Genomic DNA, 15,979 nt, shown 5'->3' on the forward strand with positions numbered 1-15,979 from the left:
TTTAAAGAAACTACTACATATATAAAATACCTGCACGCCCCTAGATTCCGTTTTATATTTCGTCCCTTCCCACCTCAAATAATTTGTGTTTGAATATTCATCTCTCTGACTTTCATTACAGGACAGACTGTTAATATAATCACGCGTCTTGGAACACAATAATAATGACTAGCAGCTAGCTATAAAGTAGTCTAGTAGTTAATCCAAATTTTACTACTTGTTTATATGTAATGACTTTTCAAATAAAATCTCAACCTCCTTGGCAATGGTACTCGTACTTCTAATTCATAAATTTGGAACAAGGAAAATTCGCAGCATAATATTATATATTTATTAATTAATAATAAGTAAATTGCCGACCACCCAAACAAGACTAGATGATATTCTGTTTATTTTTTTCTCCCGTTAGATAGATTGAAGTTATCCTCCCTCTTTTTTTCTTTTTAAAATTAGAACACTCGTTACAATTAGATGTCGATCACTTTAAATTTTTATATACTCATAACTCAATACATTAATCAATTTGAATTGGTCGAGTAGTAACTCACTTGTCATTTAAGCATATATCGAAAGTTCGAATATTGTATCGTGCATACAAAAATCTATTAGCTAGCAATAGACTCTTAACCTATCGAACTAGGAGCTTAAAAAAATAAAAAAAAAACTCAATACATTAAATAGAATATGTGATATTTGATATTTGGGTATTTAATAAAAAAATATGTTAGGAACATGTAATGTGTAATCATCAATTAGCTATCATCAATATTTTAATGATATGAGATAATATTTAATAGTATAAAATTACTCTTTTTTTATAATTAAGTGCTGAATTTCAATTAAAATACTGACCTCTTAAACTTTTTCTTTAATAAAATGTCACACTAATTTCATGTATAAATAGGATATTAATTACTTCTCTTATACGGAGATCAATCAATAAAATTAGTTATTTTTAGAGGAACATACTATAATTTTTTTAAAAAATGAAGGGTCATTTTATGAGTCACATAGTTAGTACATAAATAATTCAACATTTAGATGTTGGTCAAAATAAATTAATAACAGCTATAAGGTTCATTTTCTTCCTCTTGCATGTGGCTATTTTGAATATGATTAATAACTTTGTCGTCAAAGGTTTAGCTTGCAACAATTTTCATCCTCTTATAATTAATTTCCAAATCCGGACCAAAATTCAGCTGCTTTTAATAATCAAACAACCAACCTACTAAAGCGTGCTAAAATTGGAAATGTCAAAGCTATGGGATTCTCTATATAAATACGTATAATTGCTTCATTAATTGTTCCAATGATATTAATTAGTTACATTCAACTATATCTACAAGCATCAAATATATTGACGTTATGACGCGTTTTGCGTTTTATCTTGCATGGGCTTTTGCAACAATTATGCTAGTAGCTTCTTCATTGGCTTATGCTGCTGTTGTGGAACACACTTGGGATGTATGAATTATTATTCTTGGGCCTTTTTATTATTATGTCATTCTTGTGTTTCTCTCTTTAGAAAATATATTAGAAAAAAATATATTTAAAAAAATTATTTTATTTAATATTTATTAATTATCAAATATTTTTAAAAAAAATATGTAATCATGTCACGCTTAATTTTTCATGGGACATAATGTGTAATATTTTACTATTTATTTTTTTAATTTTGTTTGTCATGTGTATCCAAATTTTAAACATATTAGAAGGCATATGATAAAAATTCCAAAATTCTCTTGTAAAAATTTAGGTTAAAAACTAAAAATTTAACTTTATTAAAACTTTTTTTTCTAGTTACGTTGATGACCACTTGCACCACCGTCAACCTTGTCAACCGCCACTATCAACCACCTTCTCTCTCCACTGCCATTAACCTCGTCAACCGTAGTTCATACGGCTACCATATATCAACCACTTTATTTCTCCCTCCACCACTGTCAACTTCAACCGCCACCATGCATCAACCACCCTCTCCCTCAATTCATTCTACGTAGATTCCTTGAATTTTCCCTCCAAAGTCACAAAGTTTAACTAACTATATTATATCGTTTAATTAAATGTATCATGAAATCATTTGTTAGCGTGAGTTTTTAATTTGTATGGCTTTACTTTCTTTTATTTTGTTTTGCTTTATCTGAAATTCTTTCATTTTTAATTGGATAACAAAAGAGATGGAACTTTTGACTTTTTAGTGGTTATATATCAAATATATAAATGATTTTTAAAAATATTATTTATATAAATATATGTATAATTTAATTTATTTTTAATGTATATTTTATATTTTAATATATATTCTACACAAGTAATTATTTTTTTGGTTGATTTTAATATACACATTGGATGATTATATATATGATAAAATGAATAATTAAAGATTACATATAAAATTATTATTATGAGCGAGATATCATCAGAATCCAATCCCCTCTCTTTGTTGAAAGTAATTAATAAATAATTAGAGTTTGCATAATATACTAATATGATAATGTTAAAGAGATAATATTTAAAATTATTTTATATAATATAACATCTATAATTTTATACACATAATATTTATAATAATTATATATTTATTATATTTAAAATTGTACAATTATTCTAACAATAATTAATAAATATTAAATAAAATAATTTTAAATTATTTAGATTGATTTTTTATCATCTCCTAAACATTATTGATACTAATAATAGTTGAAACCATTAATGAATTTCTACTTTGGTTGATGCAGGTTGAGAACTTCAGTGTGGAGCGTTTGTGTAATCAGCATGTAATAACTGGAGTCAACGGAACCTTACCAGGGCCAGGAATTGAGGTTCAAGAGGGTGACACTGTTATTATTCATGTTAATAACAAATCACCCTATAATGTTACTATTCATTGGTATCCACTATTTACCCTTGCTACCTTTCCTCCTAAGATTTGACAACACGCATTTCATGCACAATAAATTATTGGTTCTTCACTTCTTCTTTGGAAGATACCTTTTCCTCTTCTTTCACATTATTACTTATTAGTATGCCTTTTTATCCTTTTTTGTTTTTTTTTTTTTCTGTGTGTGTGTGTGTTTTTTTTTTTACTTATTCAAACTCAATGTAACTTCAATAAAAAAGATGTACAAAAATTGTTACTATTTTAAATCACTCTAAAGTTTCGATTTATATACATAATACACACTTAATGAATTATAGAATGGATTTAATTATTTTCTTCACACTATATATGACTCTATTTTATATATTTTAATATTATTTTTGGCCTCACTATCTTAATCTTAGATTAATGTTTACCTTTCAATTAATATATTAATCATCACACGTATATACAAAAAAATCAATCATTAGTCCTTCTTATAGAATAAATATTAAAATATATAAAACAACACATATATCAATTAATTTTTTATGTATATATAATATTTTAAATAATTATCTACATTAGTCTTTAAAATTTTTAAAATTAAACACTTTAATTCCTCAATTTCAGAATACATTAAGTAGTCCTCAATTTTATGAAAATATCTTCTTTTTTTTTCTTACTTATTTGTATACCGTTGCTACCTCTCCTAAGCCTTTTTTTTTTTTCTGTTTTCTACTTATTCAAACTCAATGTAACTTCAATGAAACAGATGGGGAAAAATTATTATTACTTTGAATCAAATCTACGATTTATATACTTATTTATATAGTGAACTTGCTTGTAGTTTTCAAAATAATAAAAAATAAAAGAATACACTTATATATTCTGATTTGCTATACATATTTAATACATTTAGTTAACAATCACGTTAAGTATACACACAAAAATCAATTATCAATATAAAATATATATTAAAATATAAATATATATATTTATACATAAATATAAGATGATTGATTTTTTGATATACACGTAGTATTTTTATTTAACTAATTAAAAAATAATTTATTTTCTTCGTGCTAATGTGACTATATTTTATATTTGAGTAAAGTATCGATTTTGTCCCCAACGTTTAGGATAAGTCTCAAAGTTGTCCCTAACGTTTCAATCGTCCTATTTAAGTCTCTAAAGTTTCAAACTTAACTCAATATTGTCCTGCCGTTAGGGATCCGTTAACAGAATTGACGGTAGAACAAAATTGAGACGATTTTAAAATGTTAGAGACATAAATAGGACGAAAACGTTAGGGACAAAAACGATACATAGAAATAAATTTTAGTTTTATCTGTTAATAATATCAATTTTTTACTGTACATAGTATGCAATTATTTTTTAATCATATCGAAATAAATTACACTTAATCACATTACTTTCATTCTAAATAAATTTATTTTTTTATAATCTTACACTTAAAGTTATAAGTTAATATAATAATATAAAAAAATTATTTAGAATAAAAGTAGTATGATTAAGTATAATTTATTTAGATGTAATTAAAAAATAATTGAATATTATATACAGTAAAAAATTAATATTATTGAAGGATAAAATTAAAATTTATTTTTATTTATCGTTTTTGTCCCAAACGTTTTCGTTCTATTTAAGTCCCTAACGTTTTAAAATCGTTTCAATTTTGTCCCGCCGTTAATTCTCTTAACGGATCCCTAACGGCAAGACAACATTGAGCTAATTTTGAAACGTTAGGGACTTAAACATGGATAATTTTATGACTTACCCCAAACATTAAGGACAAAAACGATACTTTACTCTTTATATTTTTAATATTACTTTTTTTTTTCACTATCTTAATCTTTTGTATTAATCGTTGTCTTTCAATAAATATATTAACCATGTTACATATATACAAAAAAATAACCACTATATAAGTCACTTGTAAGTATTATATAAATGCATAATTCAGATTTAGAATTTTTTTTGTGTGTAACAACATTTTTGTAAAGATATAATAGAATATATAACTCTAAATTGGGGTATATTTATTATATAATGAGCGCAGGCATGGAATATTTCAACTTGCGAGCCAATGGTCAGATGGTCCAGAATACGTAACTCAATGTCCAATAGGTCCTGGTGGTAGTTACACATATAATTTCACAATAACAGGACAAGAAGGAACACTTTGGTGGCATGCGCATTCCTCTTTCCTTCGTGCCAATATCTATGGATCCCTTATCATTAGGCCTTCAAAAGGCAGATCATACCCATTCTCTCAAGTTCACCAAGAAGTACCCATATTGCTCGGTAATTTTATCTTTTCCTCATTCTCTCAATTTTTGTTATTGCTTTTGTATATTCTATTTGTAACTTGTAAGTGCAAAGTTTGGATTTATTTGATAATAGGTGAATACTTCATTAGGTTCTTGTACTTTTTTGAATCATGTACTTTAAGGTTGATTTTCCTTTGGTCTGAGTTTGAGGTTGAATTTTATTAGCTAAAAGTCTTGTAATAAGTTGTGTTGTGGGCTACTGTATTTTGTCTTGCTTCTCAATTCCTCCTTATTGTCAGAGGATTGAATTTTCTGCATTATTACTATTAAAGAAAAATGTGAAACATGAGCTATATATAAAGCACCACATGAAATGCATGCACTTAATTTCAAATTTTTTGTTTTTTTATATATGTATAATATAATATAAAGAATTTTGTAAATAAAATATAATAATATCATGATATTTATTGATAATAAAAATATAACCTAGTTTTTAATGAATTTAATATTTTTTAGTTATATAAGTATTTTTATTTTTTTATTAATAATTAATAATACATCATTATACATATTACTTCTAAATTTATCTCAAAAATAAAATTAGATACACCAACATATAAATAGTTCAATGTGTCTAAATATATTTAAAAAATATTTTTATTTTTTATTAAAATATAATTAAACATAAAAGATACACGCCTCAAAAAGTATTATAGTGTCCAGTTCAAAAGATTGTAATAAATAAGACGTTATTTTGAAAAACATTTCATGATATTTATTTTTTAATTCTATTTATTTATTTATTGCAGGGGAGTGGTGGAATGATAATGTTGAGGATATTGGAAATAATGCATCAAAAGGAATAGCTCCGAGAAACTCAGATGCTTACACAATTAATGGCTTGCCTGGCGATTTCTATAATTGTTCTCAAAACCGTAAGTCAACTGTTTAAAAACATTGACGAGCCCTGTGACACTCCCGTAAATGTTGTTGTTTTTATGTGAAGTTGCAATATAAACTTTATATTGCACGTGAATTTTCACCTTAATTTACATTAAAAATTTTACATCCAAATGTTTTAATTTTTCAGAGACTTACCGGCTGAACGTGGAGCAAGGAAAGAGGTACTTGTTGCGAATTATCAATGCTGCACTGAATGAACAACACTTCTTCAAGATTGCAAACCACAGTTTGACAGTTGTAGCCATTGATGCTGGGTACACTAGAGAGTATAAGACGGACGTTATAGTATTGGCACCGGGCCAAACCGTTGATGCAATAATCACAACAAACCAAAGAGTGGGTTCTTATTACATGGCATTCAGCCCATACCGTTCCTCAAATGTAAGAAACGATACCGCAATTGCAAGGGGAGTGATTACTTATGAGGGTGCATCTTCAACATCAGCACCTATAATGCCAAACCTGCCAGATGCACATGATACGCCAACAGCACACAAGTTCTACTCTAATCTCACAGGTATTATATATTTTCAATCTAAACGAAAAAATTGTTTTTGCAATAAAATAATCTTCTTAAGAAAGATAAAACAAAAAGAGAAAAATATTTTTTCAAAAAAGCAAATTCAAACTCACCGTCCCTAGACTAATAACATTTAGTTAATCAACCGTTACTCTTTGCGTGATGTAGACTAGTGCATAATCATGTCTAACATTTTCATTCATAATTTATAGTGAGGTTGTAATATATATAGTATAGAGGAGTATTAGGGTCAGCAAGTTTTGTAATTTATAATAATCATTTAATTATTATTGGTGTTTTTAATAGTGTGAGATTTCTTCTAATGATGTGGAATTACTTACTTTTTTATTTTTGCTAATTGAGTGTTGGACAAATTTTAATAAGAAAAAGTCTAGAGGGCCAGCATGTAACCAGCAATGAAAAGTGAGCCATTGAATGAAATATCACACTAATCTCATACCATTAAAACTATCTTGATGGCTATTTGATGGCTACAAATCACCAAAGTTGCTGGCCTCCTAGCATTCCTCTTTTAAAAAAAGTGCTGACCCTAAACCCTAAACCCTCTAGACTTTCGCTATAGAATATAACCCTTTAAAACATCATCAAAGTAGTATTTGAAAATAGATCTCACAATTTTTTTTTCAATTGAAAGTATAAAATATTATTTTTAACTTTTAATTTTAATATTTTTTATATTTTTTTTCATTTATAAAATATATGATGAGAGATTACATTTTATTTTTTCGAGTGAAAGAAAAAATGAAAAGATTCAATCCCATATTATATTACTGAAATAAGAAAATAAATTTAAAGATTTGTATAAAAGTATACGAACTTATACATATTTTATCCTTCATGGTCTAATTATATATTTATCTCTACATACATACACTATTACAAAATTTAAAAATAGTATGTATATACTAAAAATTAGTTATTATATATTTATACATGTATTATATGTGTAATATATGTATTATTTAATTTATTTTTAATGTATATTTTGTATTTTAATATATATGACTTATTTGGGGATTGATTTTTAGTATTTAGGCAGTATGACTGTACAAATTTATGTAAAACTGAACTTTTTTATCATGCGTAAGTATTATACCTTCCCTCTTAATAATTTTCTATATGAATGGTTCTCACTTCTCAGGGTTGGCTGATGGTCCTCATTGGATTCCAGTTCCACGTAAGGTGGATGAAAACATGTTCATCGCATTTGGAATTGCCCTAACCGTATGCAACCTTCCAGGACCAAGTGCATGTTTAAATGCCTTTGGGGTAAACTCACCATTCTCTGCAAGCATGAACAATGAGTCATTTGTGTTGCCTACAGGTAGAGGCTTCTCTATGTTGGAGGCATTCTACCGCAATGTTAGTGGGGTCTACACTAAAGATTTCCCAAGTCAACCTCCACTTGTGTTTAACTATACTGACCCTTCTTTAGAAACCAACACTAGCAATCCCTTGATCTTTGCACCTAAATCAACAAAGGCAAAGACATTGAAGTTTAATTCAACTGTGCAAATTGTGCTTCAAAATACAGCTATACTTGGCACCGAGAACCATCCTATTCATGTTCATGGATTTAATTTCTATGTTTTGGCTCAAGGGTTTGGGAATTATAATGCTACCATAGCCGAACCACAGTTTAATTTTGTTGATCCACAAGTGCGTAACACAATTTCTGTACCTGTCGGAGGATGGGCTGTCATCAGATTCCAAGCAAATAATCCAGGTTGGTATTCTTTGTTTAATATATTAAATGCAATTATTTTCACTATATGGGTTGAGATTGAGTTTTGATTACATGATTAAATGCAATTATTTTCACTATTTAGGAATTTGGCTTGTGCATTGCCATTTGGAAACTCATCTACCATGGGGGCTAGCCATGAGTTTTGAGGTTGAGAATGGACCTACCCCTTCAACAAGATTGCCTCCACCACCAGCTAATCTTCCTAAGTGCTAAGTTCATCAATCAATCACCACAATCACATTCAAACCTCAATAAATTTGACGATTACAAAAATAAGAATTTATTCATGTTTATTCAAATTAAATGTTTATTATATTTAAAATAACTTTCTAATATTGACTACATTTGTTAAGGAAATTTTATACGGGTAGATAATAATATTATTTAATTTTTTTTAATTATGTTATATAGAAATCCATTAAAATTTAAAAGTATTTATAAGAAACTACTTTAAAAGTCTTGGTTTCTTATAAAAACATTTTATGTAACTTTTAAAATTATTAAAATGAAAGAAGAATAAAATAAGATGGAAGATAAAAACATCCGATTAGGACAGTGGATGAGATAAAGAGTGGACATATGACGAATAGTAAAGAAAGACCTAAAAAGATCATACATGAAATAGTCGAAGAAAATCTGCGTGTCAACATTTTCACTGCATACATGATACATAATAGGGTAGGGTACAAGGGTACAATGACATAGTTTCATCCATGTAGCTGACCCTACCTAATAGAAAAAAAAAAAAGACTTTGTTATTGATATCATTGTTTGTTGTTGAAGGAAGAATAAAATGAATGACACATTGTCACGTTGTCAACTAGGAAACGAATACATCAAAAGGTTCACAATTGTTGTTACTTGTTACAAGTAGGTTAAATATCAAAAACAAATTACAACATCTGAATATCAACAAAGCAAAAATGGCATTTGAAATTACCTCTCATTTTCTTTCTTTCCTTTCCTTGTCTCTTCATCCATCATCATGCAGTTCCTCATAGCAAAAGATCATAATGGTTCTTGCCACTGAACAATAGCCTCACAGGTTTCTTGGGAGTCCTGTTTGTAGCACCGTTTTTGAACTCACTTCCATACTCCGCAATGGCAATGAAACCAGATCCCCAACCACTCCCTGTATGCTGCAATTAATTTACAACCCAGACAAAAACCATCTTTTATTTTTTAGGGTGTTTGCTAAATTTCTAATAATAAAAGTAAAAACACTTAAAAAAAAAAACCTTTTTGAGAAGCTACAATTTACATCTTTTTTTAAAAAAAAATTCTTTAAAATAAGATGTTTTCACATAAAAAATAAACAAAAAATACTTTTATATTATTATACCCAAACATAATTGATAAATAAAAATATATTTTTGCATGAGATATCCAGACAAAATTACTTGTATTTTTCTAAAAGATCTTCTAAAAAAAAACTCAAAAAATCCTTTTTTAGAAAATCATCCAAATAAACCCTAAATCACCATTTTGGTGCTTGGAAGATTAGTAGTCCCACAAAGATTCATAATTATCTCATGGTATCCGAAAAAAATTGGTTTGCTTGAAAAATACATCCAATGTGAGGATAATGTTGACAGCAAACTAATATTTATCTTTCAAGAGTTGAAATAGTGGTTTACTCATTATAATAAAAACAAAATAATTGCTAAATTACTCAGTCCTTAAAGTTTTACCAAATTTTTAATTATATCATTACAGTTTAAAACTTTGTAATTAAGGCTTCATATTAGATAAAAAAATTTCTAGGATATCCTTGCTAACATTATTTATTAAAAGGTATGAAATATTTTTTGAACATTATTTGTGTTTAATGTAGGATGAAGTGTGGAATATTCTAGAAATAAATATTCTGAGATTATTCTGGTTTTTTGAAAGATAACAACCAGTAATACCTAATCAAAAAAAAAAATCTAGTATAAGGAATTAAGGACCCAATTACAAACTTTTAAATTGTAAGGAACTAATTAAAAAGTTGATGAAAGTATCAAGAGTAATTAAACCTAATATAAACTACAAGAATCATACTAAACTGGCCACAAGGCCACAAATGTACCAAATATCCAAGTACTATCTACATTTGTTCCCCTCCCCCAAAATAAAGGAATTATTACCTATTTATACCAAATCTTTTCATAAAAAAATTAGCGCAACAACGAAGTAATCACCCATTGTATAGACATGCTCTCCATACACAAGTCATAATATTTGATAAAGCAAGTAACAGAGTCTAGGTTAAATCGAAAAATAATTGCATCTCCTTGAGCATGTATAATGCATGCCATGCAAGTAGCTCTCCTAAAATTAGTGAAAGGAACATTCCTTCCCAAGTACATTAGATAATATCAACCTAGTAAGAATTGTTGGAAGGCATACCTCGTGCTCTGGTATGTAAACAATAATTGGCTGCTTACATAACTTTGACAGTACCTGCCAGAATATGGCCATTGCTCAGTATCTGATTTTTTGTTCAAGGGATTTGTGGATCAATTAGGAAACGAGGATTAAAACAGTGACAAACGAGTAATGACATAATATCCTAAGAACATTTCTAAACATCCACTTAAATACTTAATGAGGTAGAAAGCAGATACTTCCAGTGTCTTGGTAAGTTGTCAAAAGGTATCAAGTCTTCTTTCATTTAGAAGTTAGGAGAATCTTTAAGAGGATCTCTTAGGAGGACAATTCAATTCTTCTTGATAGTGTAGGATCAACTCTTGTTTAGAAGGCCCAACGGGAGTTTCTATCAAAAGCTATGACTAAATAAGTAAATAATGCCACTTTTTGTATTGATCAAATATCAAAATACCAAGATATGATATTAAATCATTTAACTAGGTAGATTATGATATAATTTACTTATAGTTTCACAAATACAATTTCTTTTACAGAGGTTCCAGTCCCTGATCAAACCCCAAGCTCTATATATGATAGCATTTGATGTGAAATGAGTCAATTATTTAATTAATCTAATGCTTATCCGTCTATGACAGAATGATGCCAAAACAATGTATTGAATTTCAATATTCTAAGGTCTGTCTAAGAAGAACATATGTAAGCCTTGTATAAACTACAATTATAAATGTATTGTAATCTTAAAATATAGAAGAGCTAGAAAAAGCAAAGCTTACAGTATTTAAGAAATATGCATAAAGAAACACTAACCAGCAGCTCTGACTCTCCTCCCCAAAAATCAGATCGCGCAATTCGTTGGCAGTAACTGCAGAATAGCAGATTTAATCATGCCACTGTATACAAATTACACAATATGCTTCAAAATCTCCGATCTCTTGAGATTTCCAAAACATACCGTGGTAGAGACTCAGCAACTGTGATGGCAATGAGAGCTTCTTTATATAATTTACGCTCTCCATTATTATCACATAAAACTTCTTTCACAGCCCTTCTTAGTTCATCTGTGCTTTCATGGGCAAGGAAAAAGATTCACAAGAAGAGCAAAGGAAAAAAAAAAAAAAAGAAGGAGTCATAAGACATGATGCGAAAGAAAGAACTTGGAAAAAAGTAGTTAAATTTGAAAGCAGAACCAGCCATAATTATTATCACCATGCTTTGTGTTACATAAAGAACATCCTGTAAGTGAAAGCAAAAAAAAAAGGCAATATCTTTTCCCATCGGCATGTCTGTTGTCAGTATATCAGCATACCTGCATCTTCTGTCTCCTTGCGTTGGTTAAGAAAGACTCCTTTATTGTAAGCCATTCCTTTGACCTAATTTTGTTGAAAAACCAATATCAAATTAGCCATGTTTAAAGCTCAAATACAGATTGGAAACAACTTATATAAATTAATAAAAATAAAGGTTTTTTTCCACAAAGCACAATCAATCATGAATCATGCTCTTGTTTGTGATGTTCCAACCCACCAGGCAAAACTTTTCTTGACCAATGTCTGCAAGGAAGTACCATGCAAAGAACCTCCCAACTCTCAAATCTTAAGGCTAGTTATATCATTCTGTGCTATGCCAGACAGACTAAACTGATAGTTCATAGAGGAATTATTCACTAGAGTCGGTGCTTAAAAATAGCAGCACAGTGGAAACAACATGGTTAAAATTAAATACAGCAGAAGCTAGAAAGATCATGAAAAAATGGATTACATTCCAGTCAGGTACTTTCAACAGAAAACAAGAGTACATCACCAACAACTCCAAACTTAATTTTAATATGCCCAGGAAATACTATCTAATAACTTTATGAATCTCATCCTCCTCTCAGTTCTTTCAAATATTCCTAATTGCTAGAGCAGGCAGCATTTAGAATCTTGTACTTTTCTCAGGCTGATTTCAAATGGTGGAGGTCATCTACTCAGCACCACATTTGAAAATCCACTAATCCAAATACCATTAACTTTTCAGTTTTCAACAAGAGTTATTTTGTTTCCTATACATTCAAGGATTAGAAGAAAACTCGATTCACAAGGATGGGACTTGACCGAGCTGTTTCAAGTCTAAATACTAGGCAGTTCAGTAAGAATTATGTAACAAATATTATAGCATACGGGTCTTTAAAAAACATTTCAAAGGTTAAAAATAAAAAACTTCAAAAATCGAGGAGTAGCAAATCAAATCAGCATGTGAATTCTGCAAAGGAGAAACCAGAGAAGTGATTAACGCAAATGGCAAAGAAGACAGTACCAGTGCACGAAACATACACCTTCCATCCCCTGTGACCTTCTGAACCGAAAACTGCTCTAGCTTCTTCATAGCTGGAGACTGTCCACCACTGACATATCCAGGTGACAAGCAAACGAATCGAAATTCAAACCATGAAGGAAAATTTTTCAAAACGTCTCATCCACTTTTGAAAAACATACGAACTCTCCAAAATCAAATAAAAATGGACAAAACAAGTCAACCACAGTCCACTTATATAGTTCCTCAAAATTTTAGATTCTTCAAACATCTTAGGTTATCTCACCCTTCTATAATTAAAAATTTGAAATCCCACATCAAGCCCCCTAAACACACACAAAATAAGACTAGAATCATAATTATTTTGGTTTGATTGAAAAACAGTATACAAATTCCTAATTTCCTATGTCATTAGGCATATCCACATTCTACGAATAGATTTCTATACATAGATCCTTTTTATCCTTTATCCTTTTTTTTTTCATCTTTAAAGCTCAAGAACTTGAACTACTGGTTGGAAAATTCAAGTGCCCATGAGTTTGAGGCAAATAGATGTACATACTCATTTTGAACAATAAAATAAAATAAAACAAAACCATGGAGTGACCAGAAAGAAAGAAAGAAAAAACCAGGGAAATGATGTCTTACAGTGATGAGGAAATTCTAGCGAAAAAAAGAGTGCTAGTGCTACAATTTCCGATTCCAAATAAGCTTGTGATGTTACTGAATTTAGGAGCAGCAGCAGCAGCAAGTGAAGGAAGTGGCGAAGATACAACCTCAAATTTTGCTGTACCATTTCTCAGCTGCTCCAAAATATCCTCTGCAAGAGAGAGAGAACAATTGGAATAACAATAAGAGTTAAAACGGTGTAGGATCTGTTTGTTTACCAAGTAAATCGCAGAAACAAAAAGATAGAATATTAAATATAGAAAGAGAGGGGGATGCGAGGAAGAGGTGTATGGTTACGATTGCAGAGCTTGTTCGCCATGGAATGAGAATTGAAACGCGAGTACTTGAATACTTCAGTGAGGTGAGAGGAGGAGACAAGAGGAGGAAGAGGAAGAACTATAGAAATTGGGGGGAACGGACTAGAAAGAAGGAACTAGGAAGGCATGATTCCCTTCAAGTTTAAGGGTGGCTAAATCTTCCACAGTGATCCTTTAATTACTTTTTACTATTTTAGCTTCTTAAATCTAAATTTATTATATTAGTCTCCCAAATCTAACCTCTAATATTATATTAGTCCCAAATCCTTTCTAAAGTTGAATCAACCAACGAAATATTAAACTAACTTTAAAGAATAAGGGAAGATACTTAAACAAAAAAAAATTATTTTTTGTTTTTTTTTTTGCCTTCTTTACATAATAATACTAAACGACATCATATAGTTCAGTATCCAAGTTAATAAGTCAGAATCTAGTAGCGTATTTTATTTGTTTACTCGGTGTTAGAAAAAATCTGAAGACTAATATAATGTTTGGAGCTGTACCTTGAGCATCAATATAATGAATTTTAAATTTGATGAATTAAAATGGGAAAAAACATGAATTTCAGAAAAAAAATTTAAAATAAAATTTTTATTAAGTACGAAGAAATTCAGAATTTATTTGAATGAACTTTTTTACGAAAATATATTTTTTTGAGTGGTCTTTTTTTATTTTAAAAATAAAAATAATTTTATGTTTAGATATCTTATATAAAAATATTTTAATCTAACAATTATATTTAGGTACAATAATATAAAAATATTATTTATTTTTTTATGTTAAAAATATATTTTTTAAAATAAAAAATATGTTTTAAAAAATGTAAATTATAATTTCTAAAAAAAATAAAAACTTAATGTGAAATTGATAGTTGAGAACTGTTACATGACAATTTAGTCAAACCTGTTAAATTATTTAATGACTTTGAGCTATAAATTTTAGATGAAGTTAACTGCATTTGAATTTTTACCTTTGACAGAAAATGTAACTTATAACTTCTAAAAACTATTTTTTATTTTTCTAATGTTTTAACTTTTATTATTAAAATTTTATCACACACACTAAAAAATTTAAAAAAAATATCAAAAAATATTTTTTTTAACAACTTTATCGCACCCAAACTTACCTAAGCTTTAAATTTTGAGAAATGCCAATTTGAAAACTACACAACCAAATAAAATAATAACCAGTAATCATGAAAAGACAAAGTTAACATCATTCATGATTTCCAATTTATTCTTTATTATTCAAGGAGATTTATTAAGGTTATTAATTAAAATATAACAAAAAATAAAAGGTTTAAATTTTTAATATATTCATTTCTTATACATTTATTTAAAAAGCAAAATTTTAACCAAACCCTATTTTTCCAAAATTATTAAAGTTGCAATTCAATCAATTTTATTTCATAGATCACAATCATCCTAGTATCATAAAATATTTTATGGGCTCATGATTAAAGTAAAAAAATCCAACACTTTTTGTATTAATATCTAAAATAAGGTGAATTTTATGGTGTAATAGTCACTGTTTTTTTACATATATGTAAAAATACTGTGTATGATCTCATTGAATGATAAATGTTTTACTGAGAAACAGAATTAATATTTGTTGCAGGTTTTTTACAATTTACTTTCACGTGATGTGAGTGATAATTGATAAGTGGATATGTTAATGTAGACCATTTGCATAATTGTGGACTTCTAATTTTGGCCTTTTTTGGTTTTTGAACAAAACAGTGAGTTTATCATATAACTCGTTGATGTTTTTAAATAAAATAAACGATTTTGTAGAAAAAAATATAATATAGTTACTTAATAGTAAAGTCCGTTTATTGATGAGTCATTAGAGGGAAAAAAAAATCTATTCCTTATTTTATGGTTCTTATATTATTGTGTGAATAATTAATGAGTCTAAATA

At 28.5% G+C, this 15,979-nt stretch overlaps 2 protein-coding genes across 3 annotated transcripts; one reads left to right on the forward strand and one right to left on the reverse strand.

Moving 5' to 3' along the window:
* The first annotated feature begins 1,299 nt into the window (after window positions 1–1,299).
* Window positions 1,300–8,806, forward strand: LOC112749427 (laccase-7). Its single transcript, XM_025797680.2, has 7 exons — window positions 1,300–1,464; window positions 2,739–2,890; window positions 4,944–5,188; window positions 5,967–6,092; window positions 6,248–6,637; window positions 7,803–8,387; window positions 8,491–8,806. Exons 1-7 carry the CDS (start codon window positions 1,366–1,368, stop codon window positions 8,619–8,621), a joined length of 1,728 nt encoding a protein of 575 aa, XP_025653465.1. The 5' UTR covers window positions 1,300–1,365; the 3' UTR covers window positions 8,622–8,806.
* A 131-nt stretch (window positions 8,807–8,937) lies between these two features.
* LOC112749437 (OVARIAN TUMOR DOMAIN-containing deubiquitinating enzyme 3) lies at window positions 8,938–14,452 on the reverse strand. Of its 2 annotated transcripts, XR_003175100.2 has the most exons (9): window positions 14,040–14,452; window positions 13,722–13,893; window positions 13,077–13,164; window positions 12,088–12,151; window positions 11,734–11,839; window positions 11,589–11,643; window positions 10,800–10,853; window positions 9,349–9,547; window positions 8,938–9,137 (listed from the first exon to the last, which is right to left on the reverse strand). XR_003175100.2 is itself a non-coding variant. In XM_025797692.3 (8 exons), the coding sequence occupies exons 1-8, from the start codon at window positions 14,059–14,061 to the stop codon at window positions 9,404–9,406; spliced, it is 705 nt and encodes a 234-aa protein (XP_025653477.1). In that variant the 5' UTR covers window positions 14,062–14,452; the 3' UTR covers window positions 9,142–9,403. The 2 variants fall into 2 exon arrangements, 1 of the variants encoding a protein (XP_025653477.1); XM_025797692.3 differs by lacking the exon at window positions 8,938–9,137 and having other exon boundaries at window positions 9,142–9,547.
* Between the last annotated feature and the right edge of the window lie 1,527 nt (window positions 14,453–15,979).

This window comes from Arachis hypogaea, chromosome 2, assembly GCF_003086295.3.
Source record: "Arachis hypogaea cultivar Tifrunner chromosome 2, arahy.Tifrunner.gnm2.J5K5, whole genome shotgun sequence".
NCBI lineage: Eukaryota > Viridiplantae > Streptophyta > Magnoliopsida > Fabales > Fabaceae > Arachis > Arachis hypogaea.

Coding starts and splice junctions, on each gene's coding strand:
- LOC112749437 (XM_025797692.3), bottom strand. CDS start 14,061: ATGGCGAACAAGCTCTGCAATC. Junction 13,165..13,721: donor GCTAGAATTTCCTCATCACT/GTAAGACATCAT, acceptor TGGATATGTCAG/TGGTGGACAGTCTCCAGCTA. Junction 9,548..10,799: donor TTTACATACCAGAGCACGAG/GTATGCCTTCCA, acceptor AATTAATTGCAG/CATACAGGGAGTGGTTGGGG.
- LOC112749427 (XM_025797680.2), top strand. CDS start 1,366: ATGACGCGTTTTGCGTTTTATCTTGCATGGGCTTTTGCAACAATTATG. Junction 1,465..2,738: donor TTGTGGAACACACTTGGGAT/GTATGAATTATT, acceptor TGGTTGATGCAG/GTTGAGAACTTCAGTGTGGA. Junction 6,093..6,247: donor CTATAATTGTTCTCAAAACC/GTAAGTCAACTG, acceptor TTAATTTTTCAG/AGACTTACCGGCTGAACGTG.